This window comes from Sabethes cyaneus, chromosome 2, assembly GCF_943734655.1.
Source record: "Sabethes cyaneus chromosome 2, idSabCyanKW18_F2, whole genome shotgun sequence".
In the NCBI taxonomy this organism is placed as follows: Eukaryota; Metazoa; Arthropoda; class Insecta; order Diptera; family Culicidae; genus Sabethes; species Sabethes cyaneus.
Window position 1 is genome coordinate 212,687,127 of NC_071354.1, and position 21,266 is coordinate 212,708,392.

The window sequence follows — 21,266 nt, forward strand, 5'->3', positions numbered from 1 at the left end:
AAACCTTAAAACTAGAAATTGCCTGCCACCTGTAAGGACGGATTGCAGATTGCAGAGAATATCTTTAACTAATTTTGAATCTGCAACTTTTGGTTTGGCCCAGCAAATTTTGAAATTTTTTCCTAATAAGCTCATAAAATATTTTCCTATTTGGTATCAACATCATTAAAGTCGGTTCAGTGCACAGTGGGAATTTTTACGAAAACAAAGTCCTTTATCTCTATATATCAGAATACCGCTGAGCCATATCCATATTTTGATGTTAAAAGAGAGATGTTTTCATAAGGATGCCAATGGTGTGATGCAACTGTTTCTAGCAGTTATCTATACCTATAAAGAAGGATTTCTGTCTGTCTGTCTGTCTGTCTGTCTGTCCGTATGTTCCTTATAGAATCGAAAACTACTGAACCAATCGGCATGAAAATATGCATGTAGAGGATTTTTGGGGCCAGGAAAGGTTTTAGTGATGGTTAGAAACCCCTCCCCCCACTAAGAGGGGGGGCTCCCATACAAATGAAACACAAATTTCTGCATAACTCGACAACTAATCAAGCAAATAGAACAAAATTTGGCATGTGGGTGTTTTCGGTGACAAGAATTTATTCTATGGTAAATTGAGACCCCTCCCCTCTTTATAAGGGGAATTATAACTCCTCTCCTCTTTAAAAGGGGGGGCTTCCATACAAATTTCCTCATAACTCGAGAACTAATCAAGCAAATGGTACCAAATTTGGCATGTGAAGGTTTTCGAGGGCAAGAATATTTTCTATAGTAAATTAGGACCCCTCCCTACTTTAAGAGGGGGGGCTCCTGTAGCAAAGAAACACAATTTTCCTCATAACTCGAGAAGTAATTAAGCAAATGGAACCAAATTTGGCATGTGGGTGTTTTTGGAGACAAAATTTTTTTCTATGATGAATTGGGACCCCTCCCCGTTTTAGGAGGGGGGGATCCTATACACATGAAATACAAATTTCCTCATAACTGAAGAACTAATCAAGCAAATGTAACAAAATTTGGCATGTGAAAGTTTTCGAGGGCAAAAATATTTTCTATGGTGAATAAGGACCCCTCCCCACTTTAAGAGGGGGGGCTCCTATACAAACGAAATACAAATTTCCTCATAACTCGAGAACTAATCAAGCAAATGGAACAAAATTTGGCACTTGGGTGTTTTTGGAGACAAAATTTTTTTCTATGATGAATTGGGACCCCTCCCCACTTTAGGAAGGGGGGCTCCTATACAAATGAAATGAAAATTTCCTCATAACTCGAGAATTAATCAAGCAAATGGAACCAAATTTGGCATGTGAAAGTTTTCTAGGGCATGAATATTTTCTATGGTGAATTAGAACCCCTCCCCACTTTAAGAGGGGGGGCACCTATACAAACGAAATACAAATTTCCTCATAACTCGAGAACTAATCAAGCAAATGGAACCAAATTTGGCACGTGGGTGTTTTTGGAGACAAAAATTTTTCTTTGATGAATTGGGACCCCTACTCACTTTAGGAGGGGGGGCTCCTATACAAATGAAATTCAAATTTTCTCATAACTCGAGAACTAATCAAGCAAATAGAACCAAATTTGGCATGTGGGGGTTTTTGGAGGCAACCATTTTTTCTATGATGAATTAGGACCCTTTACCTTTTTAAGAGGGGGGGGCTCTCATACAAACGAAATACAAATTTCCCCATAACTCTAGAACTAATCAAGCAAATGGAACCAAATTTATCATGTGGGTGTTTTTGTAGGCAAGAATATTTTCTATGGTATATTTTCTATGGATTTCCCCACTTTAAGAGGGGGGGGGCTCCTATACAAATGAAAAACAAATTTCTTCATAACTCGAGAACTAATCAAGCAAATAAAACCAAATTTGACATGTAAGTGGTTTTGGACGCAAGATTTTTTTCTATGGTGAATTGAGACCCCTCTCTTCTTTAGAAAGCGAGTTATGGCCCATCTCCCCTTTAAGAGGATGGGCTTCCATACAAATGAAATGCAAATTTCCTCTTATCTCGAGAACTAATCAATCAAATGGAACCAAATTTGGCATGTGGGAGATTTTGGAGTCTTGAATTTATTTTACGATAGTTAGAGACCTCTCACCCCTGTGGTAGGGGGATATGGACTCTCATACAAATCAAACAGAAATTTTTGCGAAACCCAAAAACTAATCGAACTCGAGAAATTCGAGACTCTTCCATAAAACATTAGTCAATACAAGACCACAAAAACTATCTATAGTAACACTAGATCATTCAGGACGAGACGGTCGCGAGTGTTGCCGGTGACCCGCCGTCGTAAGCGCCGCCCACTGGGGGGCTTGCAAAACTCGAGATTGTGACAAAGATCATCCGAGATTCATGATTTATGTACAACACAGGTTAATTTGTGGCAATACGAAGTTTGTCGGGTCAGCTAGTTGCCAAATAAAAGGGCATTCTACCGAACTTTTCTCGACATGAAGAGATGGTAAAGTTCCTATGTCTTTATTCCGCTGGGATAACATTGATCTTTTTACGCAATAAATAAGCTGTCTTCAAGAGGAATCCGAAGACAATTGTGGGACCACAATAAATTGTGGTTTTGGACCGACGCAGTCGACTTTGTGGATAGATAAGCCCTAACATATGTTATTTTAATCATTTGTTTCATTCCTGTTCTACAAACACCTACTGTACAGTGGAAATATTGACCGTAAAACTTTTTAATAATGTACATGTATTTTAGATGTAGGACTGAGGGAAAATTAAATGACGCAACTATATCTGATTCAAAGGACTGCTGGTGAGATCGTTCTATTTTTATACATATTTATTTGATCACATTATTAAATACGCGCCTGAAAATTATTCTGGAAGTGTGGAAATGTAAAAGTATCTATGCGGTGCTTATTGTTTATGAAAGCGTCCCCGGAATATGCGTGTATATTCAGGCATTCTAGAAATGGGAATGAACAATAGAACTATCACCTTCCATCTCCAGGACTAAAATTATTTGCATTTACAGAGACAAACTATTTAGGTGCAAGTAATTTTTTTTATATAAAAGTATTGAAACACACACATATAGCTCTGGATTCTGCTGGGATAAATTAAATCTTTTTTCTCCAAAATAAAGTTTTTTTTATAAGCATTCGAACAGTTTAGTGTTTATTCACAGCACCTGTTTGTTTCTTGTAGTTTTGGTAAAATAAAGATCAAGCTACCCTAATTTGGCGACGTTAACTGAGAAAATTAGGGTAAAATGACTAATTTTACAGCGATCAATCTACTTCTGCATCTATCGACATAAAGTTAGCTTTCTTGTGACAGAAAAAGGTCGGTTTTATTCCAGCGGGTTCCAGAGTTATTGATCAAGACAGCTCTGTACTCCTAGAAAAGTGGGGTAAAATCCCCTTTATTTGGCCAAAATTTCTAAGAACATATGCGTGCCGTAAACAAGAGTAACACTATTGGAATCCACATAAAATATCTTTCAAAATCTGGAATTTATCCCAGCGCACAGTAGTCCAAAAGGGTGAAAATGGAACTTTTTTCCTAGTTTTCTCTCTTGTTTTCATTTTATCATTTGTGGTCTTTAGCACTTTTGTTCATATGAATATCCCCCTTAATCTAAAATTGTCAAAAGTTAGTCACCGCTTACTATAATGAAAATAAAAAAATAACTTTTTTTTGTTTGAAAATGTAGACATAGTTTCTTCGGTAAAGTTGTAAATAATGTAAAAACAAGCAACTTTGCTGAAGAAATAAAATTTCTATCTCTATCGAGTGCTGAACTATATGGCATATTCTTCAAAACTTCTTTAAAAATTGGTTTTTCATGCTCAGCTTTTGTAAGTTGCATTTTACAAGAGTACAATGTTCTAGACAATTATCTAAGCTTACAAAATACACGTTTTTGCAGAAGACCGCAAATCTCTTGGATCTTCACTTGCAGAGTTATCGCATACTCAAGCTTTAAATTTCCATAGCTTCACGAGCACATGGTGTAAAATGGGGCAAGCGGATTTAGGAAATCAGCACTTCATCTTAAAGTTTAAGTCGGGTACTATAAACCTGTATGAGTTTCGCTTGTCCCCAACCACCCAAATGAGAGTACGGCAAGCATACGTTTTATGTGTTTCTCGTTCGCGAAAAGCTCGATACACGTTCTTTTTTGTGTTAGTAGATAGACACATGCTTTCTTCGGCAAAGTTATAGAAAATATAAAGATAAACAATTTTGCTAAAGAAATGACATTTCTATCTCTATCGAGTGCAGAACTGTAGAAAATTTTCTTTGGAAATTCATTAAAAATAAGTTTTTCATACTTAGCGTATGTTGGTTGCATTATACAAGAGCATATGGTTCTAGGCGATTATTGAAAGCTCAAAACACTCGTTTTTTGATTAAAGCAGAGGAGCGTTTGGTGAGAAAAATGTTACTGCAGTTACTTGTTTTTACAGAAGGTTGCAAATCTCCATGACCTTTCTTTACAAAAGAATTCGTACAGGTTTATAGTACCCGACTTAAACTTTAAGATGAAGTGCTGATTTCATAAATCCGCTTGCCCCATTTTACACCATGTGCTCGTGAAGCTATGGAAATTTAAAGCTTGAATATGCGATAAATCAGCATGTGAAGGTCCAAGAGATTTGCGATCTTCTGCAAAAACGTGTATTTTGAGAGCTTCGATAATTGCCTAGAACATTGTATACTTGTAAAATGCAACATACAAAAGCTAAGCATGAAAAACCAATTTTTAAAGAAGTTTTAAAGAAAATGCCCTATAGTTCAGCACTCGATAATGATAGAAATTTTATTTCATCAGCAAAGTTGCTTGATTTTACAATATTTACAACTTTGCTGAAGAAACTATGCCTATATTTCCTAACATGTTTTTCGCTAGCAGAGCGGAAATGCCGCAAATGTCGATAGATTATTGTTAACATTATTTTCGATAAAAAGAAAGATAGTAGAGCAGGAAACTTTACTTTATGTTTTAAACATATTTTATAATAAAAATAGTTAAGCAGAACAGTGTTATAATACTGTGAAAATTAGTCAAAAACAGCAAGGGATGAACTCCTTCACAGTATGTTTAATGTTAAATAAAGAAAGGTTGGCAAAAATTATGAATTATGGGACCGCTCCAACTCAGAAAGGGGCACCTCAAGTGAAAAGTAAAAATAGAAATGGGTCCAAATTGTCCGAACAAGAACAAGTATCAAAATTTGAGCACTATTTTTATAGTTCATTATTTATGGAAGAGAAAATCAAGAGAAAAGCGCAATTGCAAATTATTATTTATTTATTATTTATTATTTATTATATATAATTCATCTGACCTTAAAATTGTCTACATGAATAAAATCTTATTCTAAATAAGCTCTACGCAATCTCTGTGCAAACAAGTGTGACGGTAAACCAAAGTCAAAAAGTTCCTCTACATTAGAAAAGGTCCTGATACATTCAGTTATCGGTTCGCTATATCCGAACGCCGTCCGATGAAACTGCGTTTGAACTAGTCCAGTTGATCGCAACGGTCGTTGTGATGCGCGAAAATTAATCATGGAAAGCAAGTTTGGAGAGTCGATTTCGCCATTGATAGTTTTTGCTACGAATATTGCTTGTTGCATCTTGCGTCGGTGTTCAAGGGTGTCCAAGTCGAGTAAACGGCACCTATCTACGTAAGCAGGTAAGATATCCGGATGTTCCCAGGGCAAGTGTCGCAATGCTAGTCGGATAAATCTCCGTTGCACACGTTCAATCCGAAGATTCCATGTTAGCTGTTTAGGAAACCAAACAAGACTACAATTCTCCAGTAGTGGACGTACTAGGGCGCAGTACAATGATTTAAGACAGTGTGGATCCTTAAAGTTCCGACCAATTTTAAAGATGAAACCAAGCTGTCGAGATGCTTTGGAGATAATCAACTCACGATGTAGATTAAACGTCAGTTTGGTGTCCAGCAAGACGCCGAGGTCACTAACTCGGTCCACTCTGCGTAACTCAACACCATCGATAGTGTAACCAAAGGTGATCGGGTTTTTGATGCGGTAAAAACTCATCACTTCACATTTAGCTATGCTTACAATGAGACAGTTCCGTATACACCAGTCAGTGAATAAATCAAGCAAATCTTGCAAGCGGCGGCAGTCGTCTATATTTCCTATCGATGCAAACAATTTCAGGTCATCGGCGTACACTAACTTGCAGCCAACTCCCAGCAGCAACGCAATATCGTTGAAGAATAGCAAGAAGAGTAGAGGTCCCATGTTACTTCCTTGAGGGACTCCAGACTTATTGGTAAACACCGATGAAACACTACTACCCAGTTTCACACGAAGTACCCTACCACTGAGGTATGAGTTCAGCCATTCAACCATCTGTTGGGAGGCACCAAGTCGAGACAGTTTTCGTAATAGTATTGCATGGTCAATTCGATCGAAAGCTGCTTTCAAGTCAGTGTAGATAACATCAACTTGCTTCTTGTCCTCCATATGCGAGATACACATCGATGTAAACTCCAGCAAATTAGTGCAAACAGATCTACCAGGCATGAAACCGTGCTGCACCGTTGAAATATAGTTCTTAGTGCGGGACAGTATTACACCACTCACAATTATCTCAAACAGTTTAGAAGCTGCAGAAAGGCTAGTGATTCCTCCGAGAACAGATGTCCACACTACCGAGAACAGATGTCCAAGCTTGAACAAATTTATCCTATATTTACTGTGCATTTTTTTGCGTTGCGTTCAAACTTTGTAGTTCTAGCTGCCGCCTGTATTCTTGGCAGCCAAGACAGCTAGATCCTTCCTTGAAATTTGCACATATTTAATAGATCATTAAGGTATCGTTTTTTGTTCCTAGTTCATCGTCTCATTTGTTTTGTATACAAAAAATATACACATATTGATTTGTCAAAAACATGCAATAATGACACTAGCAACAAGCCAAGGATTTTCCTGGTGAATGGCCAATGGTCTCTAAATTGATTGTTCCTACTTCAAATTTAGGCAATCCGAACAAAACATCCTAATTGAATGATTAATCGTTTTCTCAGCTGTTACCATTGCCGCGTTCAATCAAAACAGTGCAGAAATCGCGCCTCGTAGCGTTTCAAAACCCAACCGTAGCGAACGCTACTAAAAGCCACACAGCAAAACCCCCCCAACTGAGAAATAGATCACTGTTGCGATTATCACGTTTGCTGCCCATAACTTCATCCACCACAGCAGCACTCTTCACTCATCAACCCAGCCCAACCGAGACCCAGTCCGCCGCGCAATCTCAGTGCGCGAGAAGGAATTAATTAGTAGCTGCTAAAATTTGATGGTCATGCGATCTTCACGCTTGAGCGTCAATATTACGCACCAGCTTCGGCGGGCCAATGTTTTTGATCCAAACCACCCAAAACACTCACCTGCGATTAGCTCCTCCACGATCAGCCAGTAGCGATCGACCAGACCGGACCAGTTGCGACCCGCGTGGTACTCGTCGATGGCCATCTGGAACACGAACCGGGATCCGGAGCTAAAGTCGCTGAAATTTCCGGCCACACTCATCTTTTCGGCTGCGATTTTCGGAAGGGCCTCTGCGGTTGCGAAAGTAAACTAGGTGTACCTTTTGTTTGCTTTGGTCGTGTGTTTTCCTACGTTCGGTAAATTTTTACCGATGTAAGCGCAAGCTTAGCCTAGATTTTATTAGTCAACTCGCTGTCGCAAACTTGCCTCTGCCTCCTACCACTACAACAAATTTCGTCGAAATTCGGGCCAGCCTCAAAGGCCGTTTGATTGATTGATTCAGCTGTTAACGTATGAGTGTCGTTTAATTTTTTTTTTTTTTTTTGCAACCTTTTGCCGATCCACATTCACTGTTGGTTTGAACTACGATTTGTCACCTCTTCGAGTGCCTCGCAGCGCTAGAAGGAACAACTCAGCAATCTAGCAGCGAATGCATTCTCAACTCGTTCCAATTCTGCCCCAGCCCAGCTCTGTTCACACTCTGTCCGTCGAAGTTGCCAAATTCTGAACCTGACTGCGAGCCGTCGCGAAATAGTTGTTGCGATTACGCCAGAACAGCACACGCATTTAAGTTACTCGTTTGGGATCACTCCGAAAGATAGCTGTCCCGCTAGCAGCAAAGGGCGCGCGTGCCCGGTCACAACAAAGTTGAGCGAAAAACGCGCCGCCGAACCGAACGAAAGTGAAACGACAACTGACAGACACCTGCGGTAGCCCACCAAACAATAGCCTTTCTTGATCAATCGATCTCGGCGATGATGATGATGACGACAACAACGACGGCGGGCGACGACGACGCCAAGTTCATCGAATAGATCTTAACGATGATGCTGATGACGATGATCAACACAATCCGGCAATATGCGGAAAAACGAGAGTGTTTGGTCAGCTCGATAGATCCTTGAAGGTGGTATACAACAAACGGACGGCACAGATGAACTTAGTCTACCCCCATCACACGCGCTCAGGAGCCGTGCTGCATTCCATTCATCTAAACTGCCTTATTGATCACGGTGCGTGGTGTGATGACAGACGCGGCAACGCAACGATGACCAACAGCGGAGACGCTCGCTAATGATTGTCGTGGCTGACGGGGCGATTATGACACACGCTCGCAAGCTGTTAGACTGTCAGTTGTGCCTGAGATCGCGACCCGGTAAACGATGATGTGACGTTCCGGTCGGTAGTGGTGTTGGAGGTGGCTTCGCCACCGGGATGCACTGAAGCGTTCTAAGGTGCTGCAGCAGCGTCGTCGGTCAGGTACCGTACCGTACATTGCAATTGAATCGATTTGTACGTACATACCCACCTGCTAACGCGAGCAGAATTAGCAACAATATTGTTTTAACCCAATTGTGAAGCAGTCATTGGCTTCGTTCGAATGTGGTTGATGAATGTGTCGTCTCAGCAACACTGAGGAACAGTGCACTTCAACGGTGCTTACTAGAAAGGATTGATGTGGAGCGGCAATGAGGGGAAAATATTTTAGGCCGCAGTCAAAGTTGATTCAGATTAGCCCTTGTTTGAACAACTACAAAGTATCGAATTCACCATTCATATTGCACTACTGAAACTATACTTTTAGTAAAAGTTCTAGGAATTGAGTCTACCACATCGCAAACATACCTTAGGATTGCAAAGACACCGCATATCGTAACTGCATTGCACTTGCTTTCGTGCGGTAATGCGATTGATGCAATAAGTTTTGTCTTCCTGGATTGCTTTAAAACGAAAGAGCGTATAAGCCATGAACGTAAACGTGGTAAAATATTTTTTCGTGATTTGTTTCTAATACTTCTCTATTTTTCGGCAGTTAGTAGTACATTCTAAATTATATTTAAAATTCAACATATCGTATTTATTGTTAGTAAGTGCTATGTCTAAATTATGTTCAGCTTACTTAGTGGAACTTTGTTATTGGCCAATTACTATTTATCAATACATACATATCAATGCATATGCCACAATGGCTAAAAAAATTGAGTTGATTTAAATGATCATTAATCAATCTGATCTTATTTTAACGTATTTGAAAGATTTAGAATAGAGATTGTTTATATCAGTGCAGTGGTGGCCAGGTACAAGCACGATGAAGGTCAAATCAATTTTTTTCATCAAAATCACGGATCGTAATGATTTTTACCCTCTAATATTCATAATAGCATAATAGCAAAGCAGCAAGCTCTTCACGCACTTATTCATAAGTTCCCCGTGTTTTATTAAATAATTTCAGACCAGGTAGCAAACGTAAATTATTTCAGACTTTCTTATAACATTGAAATCAAATAAATTTAGTTATTGATTACACACAAAGATTGTAATATGGAATTTTATTTAGGTGATAACTTTTTGAAGTAAAAGTTCAATAAATTTGGATTATGTGTAGACTGTAAATATAAAATCAACAGTTAGCATTACTTCAGTTTTTATTAACTGGAAGAGTAATTTCGAAGATTAGTTTCCAATAAAAATTGGTGTCAAGTACTTTCATCACTAATGAAGTATTTTAGGAGCCAAATAAGAAATCGATAAAAATCACAATGAAGTATTTTAGGAGCCAAATAAGAAATCGACAAAAAATCACTTACAAATTGTATCTCCCAGTACCGGACACTTAATAGAAATCGTAAAATAAACCAATTCAGGGCTTATAGTTCTGAAAGTACATGACAAAATGTTTAGAATCTCTTATTGCTTGCATACTTGTTCTACATCGAAGCCCTTCTGTTTTCTTCGTAAAATTGATCATCAATTGGTTTCTTTGTTTTTACATTTGTTATACTATAGAGTAGGGCGGGGCATAAGTGCGATGTTTGAAGTTGTCATCAATTTTCGTGAGATATAAAGAAGGACAACAATATAATATATGAGAGGGTTAGAAGGAAAGGGGTGTAAGTGACAAAATTGAAAAAATCGAGATAATGATAGGAAACGATACTTTGAGCATGGTTTTATGCATGCTAGAAAATTCATGTCAAAATTTTACCGTTTAATGACTTTTTAAGAAACATGAAAAAAAGAGCAAAATAAAAGTTGGGTTTCGCTTGGAAGGAAAGGGGTGTGTAAGTGCAAATAACATTTTCAAAAATGTCTTATAAATCCCAAAAGTTAAAATGCTTTTCCAAGATTACAATAGAAATTAATAAAGTGAAGTTAACAGAACCATAGTGCGTCATTAGTTTTGTATTTTAACCTGACGAATTTTCTAGCTGACTTCTAGCTTAACTTTGGATCCGATTTTCTCGAAATTTACTTTTTGTCACTTAAACCCCTTTCCTTCTGAGCCACTCATATGTTAAAGTGATGCAGTAACTCAATGTCTTCACATTCAACTATATACCATCTGCGGTAATAGTATTTTGCAAAATAAATTCTTCTTTCTTCTGATCAGGTGCAGATTCGCAATTTTACCCCACTGGCGGGGCAAAAGTGCGAATACCGCGGGGTAAAAGCTCGAAGCTAGAATCGATGAAATTAGCCCAGCAGTAGCTAACAAAACCATATTATCTTCAATCTGCGTTATGTTTCAGTAAGGAATATTCTCAATTTGCACCTTTTCTATTTTGCGCTGGTGTATTACAGCCTCCGTTAGATCGAAATTTTTCCAAACCTTTGTTTTTAGTTTCATCACCGGAAACACATTGTTTTTCTTCGGCCAACATCTGTAGAGCACACAGTTTTCTGCAGATCTTTCATTTCTAGTGTCTGTAATATAGTGCCTAAAGCCCCGTCCGTCTTTTGCCCCGTCCGGTAATCGAACTTTTACCCCGCCATGCGCTTGACGGGGTTAGCTTAAATTACGGAAAAGCTAAATATATTTTGTAAATTATTTTCACCGTATTTTCAAAATAGATATCTGAGTGAAGTAAAACGCTGCTACAAATTTTCAACAATTAATATCCTCCTGTTGAAATCGTATTTGCCGTATAACGAAAAATTACATCAAAACCGCCCTAAAATAACATTTGCACATAGCTCAGCAACTATGCTTCGTAGGCAACCAAAGTTTACGTTAGATTCAAGCTGTCAAAGTAGTCACCCATCCATGCCAATGTAGAAAATTTACTCGGAATCTGCACCGATAAATCATTGAATCGCACTTTTACCCGCATCGCACTTTTACCCCTCCTTACTCTACAACAAAGGTTTCGAAATTGGTCGAAAAACACGAAGTTGTCCGAGGCCCAAATCACATACACCAATCGATAGAGCTAGACGAACTGAGCTGTGTGTGTGTGTGTGTGCGTGTTTTTTTTAACGAGTAGGGAAATCTGCTATCAGACACCTGAGAAGACAACTCAGGGAGTGGGGTTTGGTATCCCGACCCCCCTGCTGGGGCGTGAGGATCCAGACCCACTAAAACCCTACTCGAGTCTCCAGCCTCGATCCCCCCTGGAACCACCTTATCGGTATTACTTCAGGGAGGGGCTATTGTGCTTAAAACACACTCTTAGATAACTACTGGATTATGGTAGTTTATTCGCCGTTGATCGGCTTTCCAGCGGTTTTGTAGCTCAAGTACGATCTGGGTAGCAGCCGCATTGACCGCACCCCAGACGTCCGAGCTAGAACACATCCTTTGGACTAAGTTATCCGGAGTAGTGTCCTGTCCGCAAATTGCCATCATGTTGCTTCTCACGCCCGCGAAACGAGGGCATATAAAGAAAGCATGTTCTGCAGTTTCCTCAACGTCCGCGCATTCGGGACACTCGGGGGACTCCGCATGCCCAAACTTGTGCAGATACTGTCTAAAACAACCATGCCCTGACAGAATCTGTGTCAGGTGGAAGCTGACTTCGCCATGGCGCCTGTTGACCCATCCGGATAGTTCCGGAATAAGAATATGTGTCCACCGGCCTTTTGTGGAATCAGACCATGCCCGCTGCCATGTGATCATCGAGGCCGATCTTGTGGTACTCCGTATGCCTCTAGTTCCACGTTGGTTGAAGCACTCTACGTCCTCGCTGATGATGATACCAATAGGCATCATACCCGCTAAGACGCAGATTGCGTCATGTGAAACTGTGCGATACGCACTCGCCACTCTTAAGCACATGAGACGATAGGTGCTTTCCAGCTTGGCTAGATAGCTTTTGGTACCTAACGCCGATGACCACACCGGCCCGCCATACCTGAGTTTGGACTGGGCCACGTTGGCTAAAAGCCTTCGCTTGCTGCCATATACCGCAGAGCTATTAGACATCATACGAGACAATGCCGAAATAGCTGCGGAAGCCTTCTTGCAGACATAGTTGACGTGGCTCCCGAACTTGAGCTTGTCGTCGACCATGACTCCAAGGAGTTTTAAGGACCGCGTTGACGAAATAGTGCAGTCCCCGACGCTGATATTTGCTTGCTGCACCGACTTGCGGTTGTTCACCACGATAACCTCCGTTTTATGATGCGCTAGGTTCAGTTTCCTGGATCGCATCCAATCTTCAACAATGCTTATAGAGTGGGCAGCCGTCAACTCAACCTCTCTGATAGATTCACCGTAGACTTCCAAGGTGATATCGTCCGCAAAGCCGACAACCGCCACCCCTACCGGAAACTTTAGCTTCAACACCTCGTCATACATGACGTTCCACAACACCGGGCCCAGTATGGAACCTTGCGGAACCCCTGAGGTGATTGGAACGCATTTCTGATCCTCCTCCGTGTTGTAGCATAGCACACGATTCTGGAAATAATTTTCCAGAATTCTGTACAGCGACACCGGCACTTGGACGTTCCGAAGCGCGCTGGCTATGTAGTCCCAGCTAGCGCTATTAAACGCATTTCTCACGTCGAGCGTGACAACTGCGCAATAACGAATACCTGTCCTCTTGGGCTGGATTACCACCTCGGCTGTCTTAGTGACAGACAAGATGGCATCCACCGTAGATTTGCCTTTTCGGAAGCCGAATTGGTTCCTTGACAGACCGTTTGTACCCTCCGTGTACTGTACGAGTCTGTTAAGGATAACCCTCTCCAGCACCTTGCCGGCAGTATCGAGTAGACAGATCGGCCTTTATGACGAGGAGACACCCGGAGGTTTTCCCGGTTTCGGCAATAGGACCAGGTTCTGTCGCTTCCATCTGTTCGGGAAGTGGCCAACTTCCAGGCATCTATTCATTACTGCCCCGAATAATTCGGGAGTCTCCAAAATAGCCGCTTTAATGGCCACATTCGGGATTCCGTCTGGTCCCGGTGCCTTGCTCACCTTTAGGGATTTAGCGATCTTAATGAGTTCCTCATTCGTAACCGTCGCTTCCTCCCCAACCTCTAAGCCGCCGTCGCCCACGTTACTTTGGATGTTCGGCATGGAGGCCGACCATCCTACGCTATGGTCTGAGATACTGGAACGTCGGCCGTGGAACGACTCAGCGGCTTGAGACCAGAGCCTTGGCTCGTGGCGCGGAAAGAGGCCCTCGATAATTCGCTCCAGCATCTCTGGTGATCGCTCTGCGGGCGCTATCACGCCCTTGGTCTTTGCCATTACGACCCTGCAGGCATCACCCCACGGGTTCGCATTAGCACTAGCACATAACCTTTCAAAGCAGGCTCGTTTACTAGCTTTTATCCCACTCTTAAGCGCTGCGTGTGCAGTAACAAGTGCTACTCGACATTCAGCCCTACCTTCGTCCGAACGAGCTCTTTGCATAATTCTCCTCGCACGGAAGCACGCTCCGCGGAGTTCCACAATTTCAGCTGTCCACGAGTAAGCCGGTGACCTCCCATACCTAGGTCGGCTTTTCCTAGGTATGGCAGCGTCACACGCTCGCGACAGTACCTCAATCAAATGATCAGCGTTCGGATCGGGCATACCGCGATCACCGCACTCTGCTCTGCGACTGCTTGAGCACGCTCAATGGGCATACCGACCATCCCACTTTTAGACTAGCAGCTTTCAGGGCTTCGTTTCCGTCAGTCAGCGGAAGTCGTATGGTGGCTACCTGGGTCCCGGCCGGACCCTTGCGCAGGCAACCGCCTCGGTTGCCACCACCACTCCACTTTGCTCTTTGAGAGCTTGTACGACCTCGCGCACTTCGTGATCTCGTCCAGGATCTTAAGCTGAAGAATCACTTCTGGTGTGAGAGTACGTACCTGCACTCCGTCCCCGAGCGCTCCTTCCACTATGGACTTGTATGCGAAACTCCTCTTGAGATCCAGATCCTTGAGTAGGGCATCTCATGGCCTTCAGAACCTCTGAGTATTTCGACCCGTCGGTTTTCAGGATAAGAGCGTCGCCCTTCTTCGCTCGCTTCGTTGCCGGTTTAGGTGGAGCTGTTTTTTTACTGGAGCCTCCTTCGCCTTTTCTCTTGGCCCTAACCTCGCTCCACGGGCCACCCGTCTTGGAGCTTCCCGCTGGTTCATCGGTTAGCTCTGCCAACCCGCTAGCCTGAGGGCTTTTACCGATCAGGCGTTTTACCGGTCCACCAGGGGTGCCATCCCCCGGAGACTGTCTCAGACGCTTGGCGGACGCCTTACCGCTGCTGGTAGCGCTTTCCGTGGCCTCCTGGACCGCGTTGCGACACTCCGTCAACGGGCAGGCGTCCGCCTGTACTATCTTCGGCGCCTTGACGGTCACCTTCTTTGCCTCTCCTGCACGCACCACGAGGTCGCTGTGCGTTTTGGTCGCTGCATTCAAGGTTCTCCGAAGCATGAGCAAGCTCTGCTTCAGGTCCTTGGAGAAATTGCCGCGGCCTGGTGTGAACTCGATTATTATATCGAGCTGCTGTGACGATGATACCACTTTAGGTACAGCGTCTCTATTATTCTTCATCGCCCTGATTAGCGCTGGGCCGTTCATCGCTGTGTCCGACGTGGTAGGCATACCGCTGCCTTTGCCACCCACACTAGCGCTCCTAGTTGCATCCTTCGCCACCCTTGGTGGAGAACGCTGGATGCCTCCTCTCGGGAACGGATTTTCTACCGTATCTACAGTTGTTGTATTTTTGATTTTGTTTTCCATAAGAATCCCTTGAGTTGAGGGGAAAGAAAAGCCCCTCATAATGCGGTAAGGGCTGATTACTGTGGAGGGCGCTCTGGTACTCCACAGGCTCCGTTTGAGGCTGAGTATTTATAGAACCCCCCCACCCCACCATTCATCCCTCGGCACAGGTCGCATGACACCTTGGATTAGGGTGTTTTTACTTTTAGCCATAGATAACAGCTGTTAAAACCATCCTCCTTTGGAGGCTTTGGAACCTCTGCTCAGGTTCTCAGTATTTTCAGGTTCATCGAACATGATTCTACCGAGATACGTCATTTGCAGGCGGAGAGTTTACACTCAGCCTTCGCATGAGTGCCCCCTTCTTTGTCCGCATACGAGCTTAGTTTCCACCGATTGTCCGATTTCCACTAAGGAACGTATCCCGGATGGTACCACGAGGAGGTAGAGACAGGAGTTGCTAAATAAGAGGCTGTGGAACTTCGTGGTAGTTCTGGAGCGCATTATTCAACCATTTACCATCCTTTTACAGGTTTTACCTTTGTTATAGTATATAGCAAAGGTTTAGAAATTGGTCGAAAAACACGAAACTGATCCGAGGCCCGGAGGGCCGAATCACATATACCAATCGATAGAGCTCGACGAACTGAGCAATGTCTGTGTGTGTGTATGTGTGTGTATGTGTGTGTATGTGTGTGTGTATGTGTGTGCAGCTCATTTTCTATCGCCTGTTTCTCTGATATGGCTGAACCGATTTATGCGTTATTAGTCTCATTTGAAAGGTATTATTGCCTAGTATATCACTATTGAATTGCTTCGTGGTACGATGTTTTGTTTGAAAGTTATGAGCAAAAATGTAAAAACTACGTGACACGATTTTCTCCAGAACCACACAACCGATTTCAATGATATTTGTACCAAATGAAAGCTCTTACTAAATTATAAAAATTTTTAGGAAGTTTTGTTGAAAACAAACAAGTAGTTTAAAAGTTATGCTTAAAAACGTGTTTTGACAAGGTAATAATTATCGCCTGTTTCTCAGAGATGGCCAAGCCGATTTATGTGCTATTAGTCTCATTTGAAAGGTAATATAGCCAGATAGATCACTATTGAATGGTTTTTTGATTGGACTTTTAGTTTGAAAGTTATGAGCAATTGAAGTTACACGTTAAAATTTACAATACTTTATAGCAATTTTAACCAAGATAGTCTATCCAGTTTCAATTGTTTTAGTTTTAAACGAGAGGTCTTAACACTGTAAATGTATTTACCAAATTTCATAAGGATTGGTTCTACTGGTCAAAAGATATTTAAAAATGATTGATGAAATTTATTCAAGAAAACCTTAATGACCAAACCTGTAATGGGACCAAACCTCAAAAACGGAATAATATAGTAAAAATGTGTAATTTTTCAACGGGTGTTGCTTTGCAGCAGTTAATTAATAAAATATAGCACACTTTCTTACACTCTTAGGGTGACCGTGAATCCGCTTAAAAGGGTGACACAAATTTTTATTTTTGAAACGCGTCCAAAAAAATAGCGTCTTCACAAAAATTGTAGAACACACTAAAATAAGCAACTTTGTTGCAAATAGTAACTATCTATCTCTTAAAAAAAGCAAAGCAAAGCCTAGGTGCTACATTCCGTTATCGAAACTTGACCTTCTGTTTGTATACGACAGACTTCGCAGCCAGCTGTTAGAGTGCAGGACAATTGCAGGGCCAGTTGCTACGATCCTATTGACTCTAACTGCCTCTCCCAGTCGAGATTCGAACATACGACGGTTGGCTTGTTAGGCTAGCATTGTACCCCGGGGCTAACAGCCACTTTAATATCAGTTCTGCTCAAAAATTCTGTACACGCTGTTTTCATTGCTTTCATATGTTCTATAAAGTTATTTAGTAGGTTAAAATACGCACTGAAGCTTGTTTATCGCTAGGATGCATATGGATGATAACTAGCACAGCATTAACAAACAGTTGAATTAAGTTCCGAAGACGTGTCGAAACGCTAAAAAAAGGCATTTTTTACTCGACTATTTTCGATTGGAATTGGAATTTGAATGTGAAAATAATTTTTATTCTAAACCTAATATTTGACGAGCAACATTTCAAAAGGTCCAATGTGCAAATGAAAGATTCTCTTTGCATCTCGTCTCTTACGCTTATTATGGCGGCATAAATGCTTTTGAATGCGTCTATTTTGCATGACACGGTTACTGGGTTTAAAAAGGGGGTACTACCACTAATCGTATCAATCGGCACCAAATTTAAGATTTTTGCTTTCTGACCTAAAATGAACAATCTGACAAAATTTGGTTCAAATCCGATTACACGGTTAGCGGATACTTTGCATGTGTTGACTCTAATAGATAATTTTAAGATTTCAAATCTGAATAACTTGGGGCTGGGCCTAAGGAACAGTTTATATAAGAATTTAGTTCAAAGTGATACGTATATAATTTGACTCTGTCAGTTTTATGAAAATTACAAATTCAAATACAAAGCAAAAATAATATTTGAGCTGGAAATGCCCGTATTAAATGACATATAAGATGGTATAACAAAGGTTCCTTTCACCACAAGGTGGATTAAATCGGGTTTTTTGTTGTACTTTTAAGTAGGAGTTGGAGGAGGAGGAGAGTTGTTTGATTTGCCATCTTGGGAAATATTTAAGCTCAAAAAATTTTATTTTTCACCAAAAAAAGCTCAAAATCTCCGAAACTTTAGAAAATAACATAAAATAATGTTCTGCAGAAACGTTGATTTTAACTAGATAAATAACTTTCTAAAACACTATGAACACGTAAAAATTGACCAGAATAAGTCAGGGTTTAAAAACTGTTCTAAAGGGTTTGTCCACGAATAACGCTTCATAGATAATTTCCATGAAGAGATACAAGTATGGTGTTGTTGACAAAGTTGTACGTATTAATATTAACTACAACTTTGCTAAAAGTACCAAACCTGTATCTTGAGTATACGAGAAAATAAATTTCGTATCTCACTTCTAAGGGAATTAATCACCCAAAGATTTCTCTCACAAAAAGAGGCTTGTTATACCAAGAAATGTTCCTAAAGACACTACATGCGAAAAACTTCACGTTTCGGCGCAATATAGGGTAACCAACGTATTTTGGACCCCATCAGCAGCTGTACATAATTTGGACACTTACAGCAAAATCAAATGGAAGTGTCCAAATTATGTACAGCTGCTGAAGGGGTCCAAAATAGGTTGGTTACCCTAACACGACCACGTATTTCGCTGTTTGGACCACTGCGCCTAAGAAAGAAAACATAATTATTGCACGCAGTACGTTCTGGTGAATTTTGCTATTAAATAAGGATTTTGAAGACTAAGGAACTGATGTTTCAAAATAGAGTCAACTTAATTATAGATGTTCCTGAGAAAATAAAAAATAATTATTGTTGCAGTAGAAAGGTTAGGTCACACCGCTAGGTGGATTAATTCGGGTTTTTCAATAGTGTACACCTGCGAAATAATAGCGTTTTTCATTTGAGCCAATTCTTAAGAGATGTTCCGATCGATTGGTGCAAAAATATTGAAAATCGATTGGGAAACCGCTAAGCTATTAGCGTTCAAAACCTGACCACTTTTCGAGAAAGATTTTTTGGAATGGCACCCTACCCAGCCAAACCTTGCCTTAAGACGTAGTCAAAAAATGGTTCTTTGTGGCTATTTCAGCTGATCTAGATCAATCGCGAGCAGCACACAGGCGATCAAACTATGCTATGATATGCTTTAAGAAGATAATTTACGAGTTTCTTCAATATTTGATCCAAGTGATGAATAATGCCAACTTGCTAGCCTGGACCAGAAAAGCCAATCAATTGTATGCTGCTCCAGCTTTTAGGATGGCCCTTCTTTTGATGAATTTCTTGATTCATGATTCCAGAACCTGCGAAAGGGTCAATTTCCTGTCAACCGCTACAAATTACATGTCAAACGGGAATATCGACCTCTTCTTTATTTGACAGTGTCTCAAAGTCTTCTGACAATCGAATGAGGTAGGGTTTATTTCTAATTCCCGTCGTAGTAAGTAAAAGGCATTCTACTTTTCATCATTTGTCGGATGGATTTAATGAATACTCCAGAAGTTCTTGTGCTGATTTGACTAAAACACACTTACCTTCCGATTCGTGAACTTTGAAATCACTGAAAAGCGATTATTAAAGCATATTATATTGAAATTACAATGTTTACGAAATAGCGCGCATGTATTTGAGTGCAGGTCAGGCAAGTTTTCCTGGTTATTTTCATTTATGAATGACGGAAATTAAAACGATTAGTCGACATTTTCTTCTTCGTCGTACGAAAAAACGTAGGAAATTTGGCTGGTAGGACTTGTTTAATGATAGAAAGCATTTAAACAGATCTCAGATCACTTTGATTGATCGCGTATGATGAACAACAAGCTAAAATATTAGAGAATAACTAGTTTTGCATTGTATGTCATAAAAATGCTGATATTTTTAATAATTTGTGTTGGATAGGACGGAAATAGACAATTACGACGAAGCAGCAACATACCCTACGCAATTTTTATTTCTCGATGAAAACTTCGGGTTCCATTTGAAAACTTTCGCATGAGTTCTATGACCAGCTACCTTTCTGCCAATAGTGGATACTCTGTTGATTTCAGGACATCATGAATCACGCATAATTCAATCGTTCAGCTAACTAATAACACTAACTCATGTGCGATTAGACTGGAATTTTTTACGGTGGGCACGCTGGGTCGATTTGCAACCTTTGATGCCAGATATACAGACATTTATCGGTAACTAAAGACAAAAGAAGAAGTATACCACAATAGATCAAAATAATGGTCGCAGTGGTCAAATCTTCCGACAAAAAAAAATGCTTAAATATGGGACATGTAATGTTACATAGTTTATGAAGTACTTTAATCTTTAGAAACAATAGCAGAGCCAGAATTCACAAGAACTAAAATAATAGGTGGTGGTGGGTCCCAAATTTAAGTATGCACAAATGTCTGTATATCTAGCATCTATGTTAGGGTTTGCAACCCGCTTGTTCCAGTGTTGCCATGATACATACAAATAAACCGAAATGAAAATTATTTTCAAGCGACTTACTGGAACTCACGAATTAATGCGAACTAATTAAAAATGAATTTCTTAGTTCTACTGTAATTTGACTACGTGAATACGAATACGCGAATTTCAGCTACGACTTGCACCTATTTCTACAGAAATGGCGTGGCAGAAATTTGCCGCACGCTGAAGAAGGCTGCAAGTTGTGGCCGAACCACACGTATTCGTGACGTTAGTCAAATTATAGCAGAACTAAAAGAAACTCATTTCCAATTACTTCGCGTGAAATAAACCTATCTTGATAGTGCATGCCTACTGCTCAACTAATTCTGTAAAACTAAAAAAAATCTTCGTCAAATAAATTAACTGAATTAGAATGGTATAAACAGTAAATACAAAGAAAATTTTAGAAATCCGCTTCTGCGTTCATGATCTCCAGCAATACATCTGTTAAGGTAAAATTTAAATTAATTGCAATAACTTTGTCTGTAAGGAACAAATTTAATTCGATTTCTATTTAATTTTGGCTACGTGGAACTCAAAGAGTCTTAAGTTTCTAATACTTCAATTGATACAGTGGAACATTTTCGAGACATTTCGAAACCAAGAATATTGCTTATAGAGTTATGCTTATTATTCACACTTAATAGACAACCTCCCCGAGAAAAGTAACTAACGCACCCGGTCGGAAGAAGTTCCGTCGAAATGCGGAACAGCAGTATAATTGAGAGCAAACGTA

The 21,266-nt window shown here is 40.6% G+C and overlaps 1 protein-coding gene across 1 annotated transcript in view; it reads right to left on the reverse strand.

Moving 5' to 3' along the window:
• The window catches only part of LOC128736616 (elongation of very long chain fatty acids protein 7), a 77,789-nt gene extending 70,234 nt beyond the window's left edge, over positions 1-7,555 (reverse strand). The window contains exon 1 of the mRNA XM_053831104.1: positions 7,414-7,555. Coding sequence (XP_053687079.1) covers positions 7,414-7,555 — 142 coding nt within the window. The remainder of the gene's footprint in view (positions 1-7,413) is intronic.
• Between the last annotated feature and the right edge of the window lie 13,711 nt (positions 7,556-21,266).